A 16349-nucleotide genomic window follows, 5' to 3' on the forward strand; every position below is an offset into this window, starting at 1 on the left:
TTGCTTACCTGGTTGTATCTCCCAAAGAACTCATGGCTCTGGGCCTAAAGGCCGCTCACTCCTGCATAGCTGAAGACTCACAGGGACTGACATTTAAAAGGGGAGCTGACATGTGGGGCCAGCTGTTAGTGCCTGGGGTATTTCCAGAAATCTTAAGTAATTGTTTATCTCCTTTGAGGGGAGATGAGCTCAGGGGAGGTCTTTTCTTAGCCCCTTTAGTTGATGCCTGATGAGTCACTGGCTTAAGATAGTGTCCAGCCCACGACATGTGCTCCTGTGACTCCAGGGAAAGCTTCTGAGAAGCTTCGAGTCATCCCCTCCTCAGCTTGAAGGACACAGTGGCATCATCCTCAATTATAGGATTCTGGAGGGGGTTAAGTTACACAGGAAGCGCACCCAGCCCCTGTACAGTTCAGGGGGTTCATGCCTCCTATTTAGGGGTACCTAATCCTCCTACCCCCTCCAGGAATGGTGCTCACAACTACTTCTTTGTTGTAAGGCCCCCTGGAAGGCAGAACTCTTGACTCCATAGCTGTCCATTGTGTGGGAGATCCACCTACAGCCAGTTACTTGCCACTGGGTCTTCTGGGGGTGGAGATCAGATCTAGTCCTGACTCATCCAGCCTCATGGTACACCTGTTCCAAGTGTGTTTTATCTGCATCCCCAAAAGATTGACAGGAAGAAGGCAGTGGTTGTTTGAGCCACTTGCTTCCAAGCCAGCCTCTTCTGTCCACTTGAACTGTCTCTGACCTGTGTCCTTAACACTGCCTTTGGGAACCAGAGTCTTCAATCCAGGGTATCTCCAGAAGAAACTTCCCTTTATCAAGGACCCTCCCAGGAAGTATAGTGTGTATCCTCAGTTACCTGTTTTCTGTATCTGTTTCTTTTATTTTCTATTGCTGCTGTAATCAATTCCCCCATAAAACCAGTGCCACAAAACAACACAAACAATATAAATTTGTATTATTCAGTACAGAAGTCTAGTAGGGTCTCGGACTAAAATCAAGGTGTCAGCAGGACTAGTTCCTTCTGGAGTCTCTAGGGAAGAATTGGTTTCTTTGCCTTTTCCAGTTTCTAGTTTTCCAGTTTCAAATCCCTTGGTTTGTACCAAGCCACAACAGGTTGTATTCCTGATATATCCCTTGCCTATGCCACCTTCCACGAAGAGTCCTTGTGATTACATCAGGTCCACCTGGGTCGTCCAGGTAACCCTCCTATCGTAGAGTCAGCTGGTTGTCAGCCTTAATTCTAATTGCAGCTAAATTTCCCTCTGCCGTCTTACCTAACTTACTCCCAGGGTTCAGGGATCAGGGTGTGAATATCTCCAGAGAGGCCTGTTCACCAGCCCTTCCATTTGAGGCAATAATTGCATGTAGATTCCATAATTCTCTTATCCGGTAAATGAAGAAGAAGGGTTTTCTGGGTGCTTCCTTTGTCCCTGGGAGAGAGAATGAAATTGCTAACAAGAACATGGGACTTGGGGGAATAAACCACCACCTCTGAGAGATGAGACAACATCCAGGGTGTTAAGGGATGTCTGCGTGTGATCACCAGGTTGTTCTCAGCCTGGCAGAAGCCCTGGAAACAAGGTCTGTGTCCTACAGGCACCAGTGACTTGTGGGCTCTGCTGCCCATCCCTGTCCTTGCCCCCCCCCCCAAGTCTCTAGACCAGACATGGTCCCTCATGTTGGCCCCATCCCTGCATTTATCCTGAGGAAATAATTCAACAAACAGAAAACACCTCTGTACCTGAAGGTGTCCATTATGGACACAACTGGCATGTCCAAGTAGGACACAACTAGCGTGTCTGTCTTTGACAGATGATGGGGTATCTGGGAATATTAGAAAGACTGTCCAGTGAGATCAGGAAAACGAACTGGCACATGTGCACTCATTCCACCTGTGGCTCCGTGGGGTCCAGATCACAGGAGGGAAAGGTGTGGGGGTACACTTGAGCTTTTTCACCATGTTGTTTAGACTTATTAAGGCATTTAAAAGGAAAAAGAGGCAGCTGCACCTAAGTAATGGAGTGGAAACTCAGAGCGGTGTGGGGCAACACCAGGCAACAACGAGTGACTTAGAACCTGAGAGCAGATCGGTTAAGCACACTCCGAGCCAGGAGATTTTCTTTTGATAATATAATAAGTGTTGCCATGTGTTCTGTTCACTCTTAAACATGCCACTCCCAATTCCATGATATTTCCTACTAGCACTTTCTGCCTGACTGTCCCCAATCTTTCTTAATGGTTTTTAACAAATATTTTGACCCGTTGTTTTTGAGAACTTTTCTCAGTAAGGTCAGGTAGTTTACGGAAAGGATTACATAACTCCATTTAAAATCTAACTAGGAGAGTTTGTGCTTCTGAAATGTGTTTTGGCTCAAATGTGTCTTTATCCCAGAAGTGAAAGTAGATAGGACAACCTCAGAAGACGCAAGGACGGCTTTCTGTAGGCTTTCTGCATGCTTCTCTTGAAGTTTTCCAGAAAAGGGAATAAGGGCCTAGTGTTATGTCCATTACAGCTGCATTAAGGCATTCACTTGTGCTTGCACTTCCACTGTGTGCCGGCAGGCTCAGGCAGGCCTGGAGCCTCCAGCACTGGTGCCTGGACAGGGATTGCTATGGAAACATAGAATCAAATGAAAAGCTGGAAATTTCTCTTCGAGCCAAATTCTCTTCTCAGCCTTCATTGGGGCCTTTGCCTCCCCTGAAATGTTACTCTCCACCCCCACCTTCCAGCCCTCTGTAGTGTGGCAGCTCCAGTAGAGCTTCCAGAGTAGGCCCCTGGTTGCCTCCCCCCACCCTTCTCCCCAAGGGGCCACCCTCTGCATTCTGCCTGTCACTGAGGAAGTACATGGTTCCCTGGAGGGGCTGGCCCTCCAGGACCCATGTGTCCCACTGTTGGATTCCTCTGCTTGTCAAGCATAGTGACCAGTGGGGTCACACGTGCACCTTTGTCACAACTCGTCACTCCCACCTCCTCACCTTCAGGCCTTCTCTCATTTCTTCCTTGTCCCCAACCCAAGATGTTTGGAGTACTCCATACAGACCATTGAAATTCCTCCAGAGTTAGATTTCTTTTTTTCAGGGCTGGGGCTGCAAAAATGGCTGGGGGAGTGAGAAGGATGGGGGCAAGAGAACAAAGACGGTTGAGGTCTTCATAGTTCAAAAACATCAGGCGGCTTACTGATGGAGGGAAGAAGTATGGATAGTGCCATAGTCACTGGAATAATCAACAATGAATAATAATAGCAGTCTTGCTTAACACAGCTCTGCTGCCAGCAGACGAAAAGAACCAGCCTGTCTCAGTGTCAGCAATGGGCTCTTACTAAATGTAGTGCTTTTTAATTATATCTTAGAATCTCTTGAAAGAAAAAACACACTGGTATCTCCAAATTAGGACTTTTTGGACTTTGTTTAAAACACCCAGATTTGTCTGTTGAAGCTGAGGTGATTTGTCATTTTTGGGGGCTCATTAAATAGCTCTGAAACCAGGGTTCTGGTGTGGGGTGGGGGTGAGAGCTCATAGGAGTGAGGGCTGTTTGGCCCCGTGTGACTAAAAAGCACCCACCTCTCCCTGCAGGAGACCCTCTGCAGTGCGGAGCCTGGGTTGGGCAGTGCGCTCTTTACATCGTGATCATGATTTTTGAAAAATCTGTCGTCTTCATTGTCCTCCTGATACTTCAGTGGAAAAAGGTTTGCCTTTTGTCAATTTGTTAACAGCTCCTTGCAAAGCTAAGCCGGACAGTCCCTTCTCCCCCTCCCCCAGCCCTCCATTCCATGAATGTACCCTCGATTCTGTCTAGCAGCAGATACTGGCTACCTTTCAAGAGCAATCATTTGTCATTTTTTTACTTAGCATCCATCCAATCAATTATACAAATATCTGCTCTAGATTAAAACTGGGATCGTATAAAGCTAATGAAAATACAGACCATGCCCTCAGGTTGCATGCTATCTGGTACTAGTCTTCAGGCCTGGAAACTAAATGTCAGGAGGGGGTTCTCCATTTGTTGTCCTCACATTACCTCTCTGGTCCAAAGGGTTAAGAGAGCTTCTTGGTGCCCAATCTGACCACCAGCGTGCAGGTCACAAGCTGTTCCAGGGTTCCTCACCCCCAGTGCTGCCCATATAAGCCTCCACTGCCTCTTTCCTCCATGCCCACGTGAAAGCCACCAAAGAGCCTTCGGAAACAAGTGGCACGGATCGTGGCCTCCCTTAGGTTTTAGTATTCCTGGGATTTATGCTTTAAGTAAATTAAACAAGGCTTTCTGGTGCTGTTGTCCTCAGGAGGCAGCTGGAGTCCAGGGTTTCCATTAGAAGGTAGTCTGTGGCACCTCATTGCTTGTATCTGTAATAATTGTCTACTGACTGCACTCCCTCTGGCTCCCTGGAGCCCACACTCCACCCTGTGCTTCCTTGGGCAATGGAAGGGAGGGCCTTCACTTTCCATGTTCAGGGGGAAAGTTACAGCAATAAATGCTGCCATGTTCTCCGAGGGGGTCCCTCCCAGCAGGCAAATCTGGGGTCTGTGCAGTTGATTTCCACTGCATCTTCACTCCACTCTGTACTTTCTCTGTGGTCTTTCCCACCTCACCAAGCCTGCTTCTCTTTACAGGTGGCCCTGTTGAATCCCATTGAAAACCCAGACCTGAAACTGGCCATCGTCATGCTGATCGTCCCCTTCTTTGTCAATGTCAGTGCCATGTTGCATTTCCTACCCCAATTTACTTCCTGCCTTCTGGTGTTCTGTCAAAGTTTTGAGTCTGACAGAGAGAAAACATACCTTATAGCCCTCGGGTCCCTCTGTGTGAGCATTTACTGCTTCCTCACCCCCACCATAGACCTGGGAATGGCAGGATTGCTTCCTGCTCTGGGCCTCCCTGCTGGGGGTCCTTCCCCTGAATAGTCCCCCGCATGTATAACAGCACCTTCTAGACAAGGATCATTGGGAATTACTGCAGTTGTTTATTCCTGATTATAGAGCTCCAAGAAAAACTGAGGAGGAACTTGGGGTGACAGACATGGCAGAGTGTGCCCGCTAATCTCATGAGGGAAGCCTAGACCAGGAGCAGACACCTGGGTTCCAGGCCCCACTCTGCCTCTGGGAGATAGCAGGGGGGCTAGGTGAGGTTTTTCTTTCCCTAGTTCTGGATGATGGGGGGTGGGAAGGTAGGGGGTAGGGGTTGCTCTGCTTTACCCTCACAAATGGCTCATCCCAGAATAACCTGCACTTCTCCGTCCCACAGGCTTTGATGTTTTGGGTTGTGGACAATTTCCTCATGAGAAAAGGGAGGACGAAAGCTAAACTAGAAGAAAGAGGAGCCAACCAGGACTCGAGGAATGGGAGCAAGGTCCGCTACAGAAGGGCCGCATCCCATGAGGAGTCAGAGTCTGAGGTAAGGCTGCCTTCACTTTGAGGGCTGAGCCTCAGGCCACCTTCCTGTGGAGTCTTTGGTCTCATGCAATGCCAGCCAGCGGGGAGGAAACCGACAGCTCTCACCTGGCCAGGACCCATTGCTGCTGTCCCACAGGCCTCCCTAGGGTGGGGTTGTGGGGCAATCTGGTGGGCGTATCTTGCCCTTATCAGCCTCCTGTCAGTGGGGAAAGACAGGAAAGGGAGGAGGTGCCTTCTTCCAGGGAAGCTGGCAATGATCCTCATAGACCAGATGGTTAACCTTTAAGCATTAAGGTGTTTGAATCTTTGCCCACCACTAGCAAGCAAAGGAAGTGTTGTTGGCTAAGCCAGCTGGAAACTCTGGAGTTGTAGGGATACCCAGATCTCTCAGGGGAGCCTCACCTCCCTTTATTTTCAAGTTTCCTAAGTTGAAATGTTTGGAGATTGATGGGAGATTGATGGCCACAAACTAAGCATGGACACAAGGCTGTGTGTCTTAGACAGCCCGCATCCCTCACTTTCCATACTTGGGAGTGAGCCAGCATTGTCTCCTGAGCATTCAGCCAGGTGGTATGCTGAGCTCTGCACCACAGGCAGGGGCTATGGAAATGGCCGAGGTGATGTCTTCCCTGAAAAGCCTGCAGACTTGTGGGTGAGGTGTAGGTAAAGCCTCAGCAGCTCATCATCACACTCTGAGAATGTTTTGAAGCACTGACAAACCCTGGGGCAGTCTGTTTTAACTCCTGGAGGCATCCTGGAAGGAGTCTGGAAAGCTGACCTGATGAGCTGCAACGCGGGTAAGACCGTATCTGGCATAGGCCTTTGAGTAAGAGCTCGTGAGCATTGGGTGAGTGACAGGCAGTGCTACAGGCAGAAGCATCTGCTACACAGCTGCATGTATCCTGCAAGGTAGGATGAAATGACAAGAAATGAGCTATCAGTAAAGGTCTGAGCTAGATGGGCAGGTGCTTTGTGATCCAGGCTAAGAAAAAGGGGCGTCCGTGTGCAGGCAGTAGTCAGCCAGTGTCTGAGCTGGAGTCCTGCAGCCCTGCAGGGGAGTGGCCAGGGAGAGGTAGTTACCACTCTGCCCCTGGAGAGGAATGAGTCCCTGTTCCCCTGCACTGGTAGACTTCAGACCTCTCCTTCCTGGCTTGGGTTTTCCCATACTTAGTTTTTTACTTCCTGGCTTGGGTTCTCCCGTACTTGGGTTTTCCCGTACTTTCCTGTACTTAGGTCTGAGAAGCCAGGTGTGTGCCTCTGCAGGAGGGCATGTTTGCTCTGGATGCCTCTGCCACGGGGTTGAGTCATTCCAAGGGGCTCAAGAAAGCACAGGCCTGCTGTTTATCCTCAGAAGTTGCAAAGTGGGTCCAAGGCAGTTGCTCTGAAATCTCCTGGCCTTTTGTGTGCTCCACCGTTTTTCTCTTTTGAAAGGAACTTTACAGTTTGCTTTTACAACATTTAAAGCAACCCCAAAGGACTCCATGTATCAAGATTGGGTGTTTGGGGCCTCCCTGGTGGCACAAGGGGTTAAGCGCCGCACTATGAAGCAATCCAAAGCCTCTGCAGCATGAGTTCGATCCCCGGCGGGTCAGGGAGAAACCCACATGGCGCAGCAGACTTCTCTTATCTCGCCTGCTGCTCCCCTCAGCAGTGTACTTTGGTCAATCTGCCTGTTCTGTTCCCCACTCTGTCTCAGGTCAGTCCTCTCACCACCCCGCAATGCATCTCTGGCCTGTACCCCAGTTCTTGTATGCATAAAAACATAAATCTTTTTAAAAATTAAAAAAAAAAATTGAGTGTTTGACAGGATCCCTGCTAAGTTTGCTGACAGGTTCAGCCCCAACTGGAGATTGAATGGACAAGAGGGGAGCACTGGCTAAGGGGAATCATGTCAGCTCAGCCCTGGTTTCAGTAGCCCGCAAATGAACTTAGAGTCACTGAGGTCTGGAGTGGACCAGCTTGTTTCATGTTATAAAGGGGGGTCTCCCTCCCGACACCCTCTCCTAAAGAAACGTGAGACTTGAGCCCTCCTAGAGGGACTGGCAGCTAATACCGGTGTCCAGGGAAGGCAAATGAGAAAGCTCCACGGGTGATGACTCAAGGCCTCGCCTCTCTGCCACCCCAGATCCTGATCTCAGCCGATGATGAGATGGAGGAGTCCGACATGGAGGAGGACCTCCGCAGACTGACCCCCCTGAAGCCTGCGAAGAAAAAGAAGCAATGCTTTGGACTGCCTGTATGACACATTCCCATGCTGGGAGTCAGGTTCAGCACCAGCCAGCTGCTGGGTCAGCAGATGGCCGCTCTGCTGCGTCGTCCCTCCCTCCTCTCTGCCCCTCCTCTTCTACCTCCACTCCTCTTGCTGTCTCTGCCCACTCCCAGACTACTGTGACTCGAGAGAGGGATGACGAGCCAGCGCCGAGGGGTCGTGGCAGTCGGAGGTCCCCACTCAGTTGCACTACAAACACTGACCAAATATGCAAGCGAGGCATTTTGTTTGTTTGTTGTTGTCCCGAACTGTGCTGTGAGGGACCCAGAGCCCATCCTGTGTCTGGTGGGGTGGCGTTGAGGAAGGGGACACACCTAGACCGGGGAGCTTTCCTCAAGGCTCGGGGAGTGTGAGACATAATATGTTTGGGGCTAAAAGTCACTCATTGACCAACTTGGAACCGCAATGCTTTCTTACTCAAAATGGCTTTTGTAACTATTGATTTCTAAAGCCGGTTTTATGAGCTGTCACAGTGTTAATGTTTTTTAAGTATGTGTTTATTTCCTATGGGACTAATGGGCAAAACATAGATTTTTAAGTCTTCCGTACGCTGTTGACTTTTATATTTTTAAGTTATATTTTCATACTATTGTATTTAAAAACTTTTTAATCCCCAAAGAAATGGGTTTGTTTGCCTTTAGTGGGATGCAAACTGGTGGGAGGAGAAAGTTGAAAGTTTTTTATTTGGAATATTGTTAGGTAATCTCCTGCAATAAGATGAGGTAAATGATCCTCTCGGAAATCAGCAAACCCAGTGGCTCTGTCAAGGTCAGACCTGAGCCCGAGGGAGCTGGTCTGAGCGTGGACCCAGGCCCAGGGGCATGTGGACCAGGAGGGCCTCTGCCCCCCGGGCATGTCTGCTGGCAGGTTAGAGGTCTTGGTTAAATGTGACCAAGAAAGGATCCTCAGCGTCTCTGTGTCCAGAGAAATGGAGACCCTGAGGACATCTTGTCTGTTCCCGCTCTGTCTTTGGAGCATCCAAATCTAACGCGCGACGTGCCATCTCGGCCGCCTAGTCACAGCCTTTAGAGCCAGCCTCTGGCTGCCGCCTCTCAGGTGCCCCCCATGCCTGTCACCTCAGTGTTGGCCACTTGTATGGCACAACAGTCTAGAGTGCGCCTGCCTGGCCGAGTGATCCTGTTTCACACACCCCACACAGCAGTGGGGTAATGGGGTGAGGTGGGTGGAGGTGAAAGAGCGCATTCTCTATGTCCACAGGCAGGACTAAGTGCTGCTAAGCTTGGGCCCCCCCTTGGACAGTAGCCCCACCTCTTAGCATAGACACAGGGCCCTGGTGTTCGGGGAATCTGCCAACTGACAGTGGAAGGGCCTGACCTGGGTACCTGTCTGGCTATGAAAGCAGCAGGGTGGGGCGGCTCAGTGCTTCATCATGGCCCAGAGGCAGCATGAAGGTTTAGGAACTGAAGTTGCTCCTCGAAGGTGTGAGCTGGAAGTGAGACAGGTGCAGGGAGGCCACCTCACCCAGAACCTTCTTTTTAGACCTAAATAAAAATGTGTTTCACTTAAGCATGTTGGGTCTAATCATGGTGTGTGAGACAAGCTATTATACCACACATCCTGGGCCTGTCCACCTCTTGCAGTCCCACCTTCTGGGACGTGGGGAGACCTCAGCCCATCTTCCTCCCCACAGAAGGTTGGAAGGTTCTCCCCAGACCTTAACTGCAGGAGGAAGTGACTGTTAGTGCAGGTGTCTGTGATTAGGTGAAACCAGGCTTTGTGTGAACTCGGTTCCATCCCCACTCACACATCACTGTGCTCTCATTTGACTCTCTTCAGCCCCCTCCCATCTGCTGTGCTAGTGGGTGTCTCTCCACTGGAAACCCTGAGTGACTGGAGCAAGGCCATAGGGAAGACCAGAGCTGGCGTTCCTGGTAGACGTCAGCCCCTCGTGCCATTGCTCACTCTCCTTTTTTATCCCTCATATTTCATTTGGTTTGAATAACCTTTGCTCACAGCTATTCCCACACCTCCCTGAAGCTCAGAATTAGAATATCACTTTCCGTCTTGAGTTCCTGATGTTTCCAGACCTGTGACATGGGGCTGGGGGAGCCACAATCTATGAAAAATGGAACGTACGCGTTATATAGACCTCAGATGATCTGCTATGGCGAGGCTCATCCCAGCTGCTTCTGGGCAGTGGGTTTGGAACTAGAAAGGTGACGAGTGAGTGCCTGGTTTTCCCTGTATCCTAATTTTCAATAAGGGCTTTAGCTTCTAAATGACAGTTGTTTAGTGGGTTAACCAGGGGATGGTTGTCTAGTAGGTGCTGATCATAGAGGGCTTCATGGTATGCAGGTGTGAACAGCGTGGGCTCGCGTGTTTGACTGTGTGTGTGTGTGTGTGTGTGTGTGTGTGTGTGTGTGTGTGTGTGTGTGTGTGTGTGTGTGTCTGTTTGCATCCCCTGGTTTGCTTGCTGCAGTCACTAGGGGCTTTTCTGCGGTGCCGTATCCCATTAGAGAGTGAGTATAGAGGGCTGTGGTCAGGATTTCCTCCCGAGCTGTCCTCCTTCCTGGGGATGAGTTTCCTCACCACCTGCTTTAAGGTGCCTTACAAGGTGCAGCTCTTCACCTGGCCACATGGTAAGCATCACTGTGCTTGAGAATCGATGGGACACCAAGTGGATATTGTGCACTGTTGATCTGATTTGTCCAAATCTAGATGTTGGTGAAAATTTGTAAGTCAAAGCTGTGAACAAGTTTCTTATACTAATGGAAATAATCTGATGGCGTAGAGCAGTAATATCTGATTGGGAGAGATCACTGTTGCCCTTATTTCCTTTTACTCTCACTGGGATGTTGAAAGTGGCAAGGAAGGATGTTGGTGAGGTAGCAGTGAGTCCGTGGTCCGCTCAGCCCAGAGACCTGCAAGGTGAAGGTCTGTGACTGTCAGTTAGCCCTTGGTGCGATGCTAGCCTCAAGCTTTACCTGTGCCCCTCCCTGGCAACAGGGAGGCATGGGTTAATGTTGGCCTGTCCTGCCTCTAAAGGGAAAGTATATAAAGGCTCTAATTCAAGTTGTAACTCCTCTTAGGCAATGTAGACATGTGGACTGCAGCCCAGAGTCCCCATCTGAAGGTGCCCCGGGAGCCTGGAGGGACCCCACTCTGCCCTCCAGATGAAGATCACTGGCCTTTTTGTGGCCAGGCCAGCATGTGTGGCATTGCTCTCATGAGGGACTTCTGTCTCACCTGCTAGCAGCCCCTTGAGCTCCTGGGGGAGTAGGTGGGTTGGTTTGATTTGATTTCTCTTTTCATGAACTTTATTAGAAGTCAGACCTATGTGAGCAAACCATGGCTACTTCCGCTGCCTCCTGGTGGGGTGTTTAATCAGTGGTGGTGTGATTCACAGAAATGCATTTTTGAAATGAAAGGGAAGATGATGTACTTACATTGTAAAATGGTTTACAATAAAGATTGACATCTTATTACCATTTTTTAAAAAAGAAATCATCACTTTTGTGGTTGTTGGTTGTGTGTTCTGTGGTGGCGAAACAGCTAAGTGGGATCAAAAAAGTCCCCAATTAGTTGGAAGGTTTTCCCCAGGAAGCAGGGTAAAAGTGAACCTTGACGCAGCCTCCTGGCAGAAGTGAGGGCCAAAGTCAACCAAGGGAAAAAGCAAACATGCTCTTGCCATTTCCACTTCCCTGCTACTGTTCATAAAAGCTTCTCTGCCTCCCTCTGAAGAGCGTGTTGTGCCGGGGTCATGCAGAGTAAGGAGTGAACAACCCACATCTTTGTCCCGGAGACCTCTGGGCTAGACGGCAGGTCCTCTCTGAGCAGGGCCAGCTATAGGTATTGCTGAAGCATCCGGGGAGCCAGCAGCAGGCTGGGCTGCCCTCAGCTGTCTCTCAGACTTGTTGCAAGCCCTGGGTTTGTGCCCACAAACCTGGGCTGTTCCAAGGCATTCCTCATGTCAGCATTTGTTCTCAGAGCCTAGCAGTCCTTGTACTGGCCCCAAGGACCATGGCTGGGGGTGGGGGACCGGAGGTATGACAGCAGCAGAGTGGCATTTGGGGTAACTGAATGTCAGTGCCTGGTTGGGTTCCGTCTGCCTGGAGCCTTCAAGGATAAAAATAATCTCCGTCATGAACTGATGAGGAGCTAGAGTATATCTCACCCCACAGGGCGGGGCCTGACCTTGTCCCACATCCACTCCCCACACTCATCCCAGGCTTAGCTCTGCTTTGTGCCTCAGGGTCTTCCCTGACGAGGCTGGGCTGTTCGGAGCTTCTATGTCACCTTTCAGGGGAGCCCTTGGGCCTTTCACTCTCAGCTCCATACTGGGAACGGGTCACATTCTTGCCTCTCTGTCAGCAGCCTAACCTATCTTCAGGCCAGAACCCTCCCAGCGACCTCATCTAGTCAGGCACTGTATGTTTTGTGTTTTCAACTTGACAGCACCTTCCCCAAACTGCCTGGTTTCCTTCCGATCCTTCCTGGTTATTCTACCCCCTGCCTTCTTCATCCCTTTGCTAGAATTTGCACTGGGAACCAGACAGAGGTGGGTGCATCAGTCAAAACACAGAGGGAATAGCTCCGTAGGTTTCCCTTGGCCTCACTGTTTCCACCTGTGAGCTAGTGGAGTAGCCCCAGTGCTCTGAGTCCACTGCGAGGTCTCAGTGAGCTCCCCAAGAGCAAGTGTTCCCAAGCGCCACACAGGAAACCCGGCTGCGCAGCAATGGAAAGTCTCTTTCCGCTGGAATCCAAGGAGGGGTCGAAGAGAAGGAAAACAAGCTCAGAGCAGTCCAATCTGGCTCAGAGCCCTCCCTTTCCTTAGGGACACCCTATCCCCAACACACACACACACTTGCACACACTTGCTGACGGGCAGCTCAGCCCGCCACACACATTCCACGACCCACATTCATAAACACTCAAGTTACTGCCAGTCCCAGCACCTCCCACCTGCAAATAGAGCAGCTGTTTCCCAGGGTACAGTCTCCCCAGCTGTCTGCTTTCCCCAGGGCTGCAGCCCACCAGGCACAGCGCTCAGCGAGCCCCTGTCATCTCCAAGAATAAACTCTGAAGCCGGTGGCTGTGTGGACCTGAATCATCAGAGAGCCTGTCAGAGGGGAGTGACTTCTCACGCAGACAAGCAGACTATATAAGCTCCAGAGGGCCAGGCGCTGCTCAGTCTCTCCTGCCAGCTCCTGCCTGCCAGCGAGGACCTTCAGGGCAGCCCTGTACTGCACCCACCATGTCCCAGGTAGGAGAACCCCACACAAGCCACAGTGGTGCCAGGGGTTAGGGTGGAGAACTGGACACTGCCATCTTTGGCAAGTACGACCTGAGCTGAGCTCCAGGCATAAACAGGAGGCTTTGCAACCCCTGGGGTGGAGGTGGGGGTTTCAGGGAGGACCACCTCAGAGCCCAGCTTACCCTGTTTAGTTTGGGTTGGGTGGTATTCCCTGGTTTTTCAGGAAGGGTAGGGGAAACGTGTGACTCCAAGATCCCTTGGCATGTGCCTCTGTATGTGTGTGAGGGGGCTGCTTGTATGACTTGATGTGTGGAGTTGTGTTGTTTGTAGCCATGTGTGGCATGTACCGAGACTGGCTGTAAGTGTACAACACTCTGCCTTGGCTTCTCCTCACCAGGAAGTATCTCTGAGTTGCCCGAGGAGCCTGGCCCAGGCTGACAACAGGGAGTCCCTGCACCTACCCCCAGGGCTTAAGGAATAAGGCGCCAGTCTCATGAGTGCCCAGGGCTTCTGTGACTTCATGGACATTGGTTTTTTTACCCCATTCCCACCATAAAACAAAGTAAATACTGACAATTTAGGGGGAGGGGCCATCCCTAAGGGAACCCCTGTCACCCAGTGAGACTTGGATTCACCAAAAGTCTTGGATTCAGCCTCAAAGCCCTATGCCATTATGCCCAGGCCTGAGTTGGCCAGAGAGATAGTATGAGGCTGCAGCAGCCACCTTCAGAGAGCTCCCAGTCTGAAAGAAGGGCAAAAACTTGGGGGTTTAGGGGATCAGTATAGCTGGAAGGCTTCCTGGAAGAGGAGTGGGGCCTTGAATTGGCTTGAGTTCAGGGAACAGGGAAGGGGTCTGGGGCCAAAGCGCAGAGGTTGGAAAGGGATCTCAGCATTGAGGCCTCAGGTTGTGAAATAAGGCTCTGGGCTCTCCAAGGCTGGGGCTCAGGAAGCTCCCATCAAGAAGAAGCGCCCTCCTGCGCAGGAGGAAGACCTGAAGGGGGCTCGATGGAACCTGACCAAGAACCAGGAGATCAAGTCCAAGACCTACCAGGTCATGCGGGAGTGTGGTGAGTGATCCCCAGGGCCGTGGGGCAGGGGCTTGGATGTGTGTCAGTGTTGGGAGGGGGAGCGAAGGGGAGTCCCCTGGGTGCTTTTCTGAGAGATCAGACTCCAGGACTCAGGAGGGCATTCCCCACAAAATGGACCTCCCCTCCCTAGGAAGCCTGCAGGCCCCTGACCGTACCTCCTCCCTGTCTCCCCACAGAGCAAGCCGGCTGCACTGCCCCCTCTGTGTTCAGCCGTGCCAGGACAGGCACCGAGACGGTCTTCGAGAAGCCCAAAGCCGGACCGCCCAAGAGTGTCTTTGGCTAAGAAGCACATACCATTCCCCTGGCACCTGCCAACGCTTAGACACAGGAGCCTTGCCCAAGAACTTTTTTTTATGCCAGTATGTACCTCTCACATGCCACCTCTGGGACTGCCATCCCCACAACCTAGGACTCCGCACCTGCACCTGGAAAATGCCAATAAAGAGGATACCCAAGTGGCCCAGCATTTGGAGGGTGTTGGTTGGGCACCAACTGTGTTCACTTAAGTGTCAGGGTGGGGGGTATGGGGTGGGGGTTAGGGCATGTTCTGTTCCCTTCATGAACTTTGGGGGCGGGTTCCAGAGGATAACAAATATACTATTTTGGCCACTGCCACATTCTAGAAGGCACATCCATTCTGGGATGTAGAGTCCTGGCGCCGACCTGTGTGATTTCAGACCTTTCTCTCCTTTGCTGTGCCTCGGTTTCCCTTTTCATGTGACAAGTTTAGCTGGAGCCTATTATATAAAACAGGCCCCAGTGACACTGCTCAGAGAAAAGCCAGTCAGATGCTGGAGCTCAGCCCTCACTTCTACGGAAACCGAGATTCTTCCAACGACCCCAATGCTCCATGGGAACCTGGGACCTCAGAGCCTCCTTTCCCCTGCACTGCGGGTCACACTGCCTCCTTGCCAGCTGGCATCCCCTCAAAGAGAAAGCCAGGCTGAGGCTCCTCTCTGGCCAGTGGCAGTCCACTTCCTGAGCTACTCTTCTCCCAAACAGGGTGAACCACCCCAACTCGGCCTCAGATATGGAAACACGAGGTCTCAGCTCATGTGCAAATGTTCCCTCCAGACCTCATTGTCCCGTCCCCTGTGTCATGGAACTGTCCCATTCCAGTGACTAGAGGCCATTCCAGGGACTAGCGGCCAGTCCAGCTGTGACAGCAAGACCATGGGCCGACAGTGGCTCCTCTGGGACTGGACTGGCACCACTTGGGCTGGCAGTGCCTGGCTCAGGACTGATGCCTGATGAGAGCCGTTCCCACGGCCCTGGACAGCCTGGCCTCCTTATTTAGCTGTTTCTAGGCTGGACTGTTTCTCTGAGCCCCAAGAGAACAGACCTTCTGTGGGGACTGCCGAAGGGGTGTGTCCTGTATACTCCTAATCATATCAAAATCCAAAGGCCCAGACTGTATAGATGTACCCAGAGATGAGGCTTCAGGCTGTAGTCGTGCTAAGGAGGGGAACTTTGCAGCATAGACACGGCACCAAAGTCCACAATGCCCTTTCCCCAGGGCCAGATGCTAAACTTGTTGAAGAGACCCCTTCCTGGCCTTTCAGAAGCCAGTAATTGCCCCAGAGCCCTGCATTGGCCCCTGGTGTGCCCCTTTGCACCTGCCCTGGGCTTGTGTCCCCAAGGTATTCCCCAACTGAGGATTTGGCCCCTGGCCACACTGAAGCATGTTTACCCGTCCTGTGGCCATAGACTCAGCACACACTTCCCCCAGGGACACAGCACTGGCTACATTCAGAGCATTTAATAGTTCTTCTCTTCACTGCTGAATTTTAAAAACAGTGTTTCAACTTTATTAAAGGATAATTAGAAAAAAATCAACCTGTGATCCTATCTAGGCCCTCGGGTCTGGGCACATGACGGGCACTGCCTTGGTGTGCTGATAATGGATGTGCTGCCCTCTCACTCTCAAGCCACATTCCTGGGCCCCGTTGTGTAGTACAACTGACCTCCCCATACACACACCACACCCAATCCCCCCTCAGGATCTCTGCATGGTAAGCTCTGTCTTCTCAATAAATTCTCAAAAAAAATAAATTTTTTCTCAAATTCTCAGGAGTGAGACCTCCAGGTCACAGGTATGGACATCTTTGTCACTCAGTTTGTATTGCCAATGGATGTGTTTTGTTTCAGGGGCCTTGCTGGAGCTGACCCAAGAGCCCTGGGGCCCAAACAGCAGCCTCGGACCCCAGGCAAGAGAAGGGGGCCTGCTGGGTTCAGCACCTCTCACCTTAGATAGAAGGCATATCTGTCCTGCCTTGGTCCCAGCAGTTCTTGCCCCTCTCACACACCCATAGGGGCTTCTCAGTGCCTTTAGGGTCCCCACTGTCCAGTTACACTAACCTGGCTCGCAGGCCCCCTCCC

The 16349-nt window shown here is 51.3% G+C and overlaps 2 protein-coding genes across 2 annotated transcripts in view; both read left to right on the top strand.

Moving 5' to 3' along the window:
• Positions 1–7640, top strand: part of LOC311180492 (store-operated calcium entry regulator STIMATE) — a gene marked incomplete at both ends in the record, with an annotated part of 35434 nt that extends 27794 nt beyond the window's left edge. Inside the window, 4 exons of the mRNA XM_084248376.1 lie at positions 3584–3696; positions 4619–4696; positions 5250–5399; positions 7524–7640. Coding sequence (XP_084104502.1) covers positions 3584–3696; positions 4619–4696; positions 5250–5399; positions 7524–7640 — 458 coding nt within the window. The remainder of the gene's footprint in view (positions 1–3583; positions 3697–4618; positions 4697–5249; positions 5400–7523) is intronic.
• Positions 7641–12805: 5165 nt separating this feature from the next.
• MUSTN1 (musculoskeletal, embryonic nuclear protein 1) lies at positions 12806–14436 on the top strand. The gene is made up of 3 exons (XM_084248377.1): positions 12806–12891; positions 13817–13949; positions 14147–14436. The coding sequence occupies exons 1-3, from the start codon at positions 12883–12885 to the stop codon at positions 14251–14253; spliced, it is 249 nt and encodes an 82-aa protein (XP_084104503.1). The 5' UTR covers positions 12806–12882; the 3' UTR covers positions 14254–14436.
• Positions 14437–16349: the final 1913 nt, after the last annotated feature.

This window comes from Talpa europaea, assembly GCF_964194135.1.
Source record: "Talpa europaea genome assembly, chromosome: 11".
Classification (NCBI taxonomy): Eukaryota; Metazoa; Chordata; class Mammalia; order Eulipotyphla; family Talpidae; genus Talpa; species Talpa europaea.

Bases quoted from the DNA above. Each gene is read 5' to 3' on its own strand.
- MUSTN1 (XM_084248377.1), top strand. The intron at 13,950-14,146 runs GTGAGTGATCCC...GTCTCCCCACAG, and splicing joins CCAGGTCATGCGGGAGTGTG to AGCAAGCCGGCTGCACTGCC.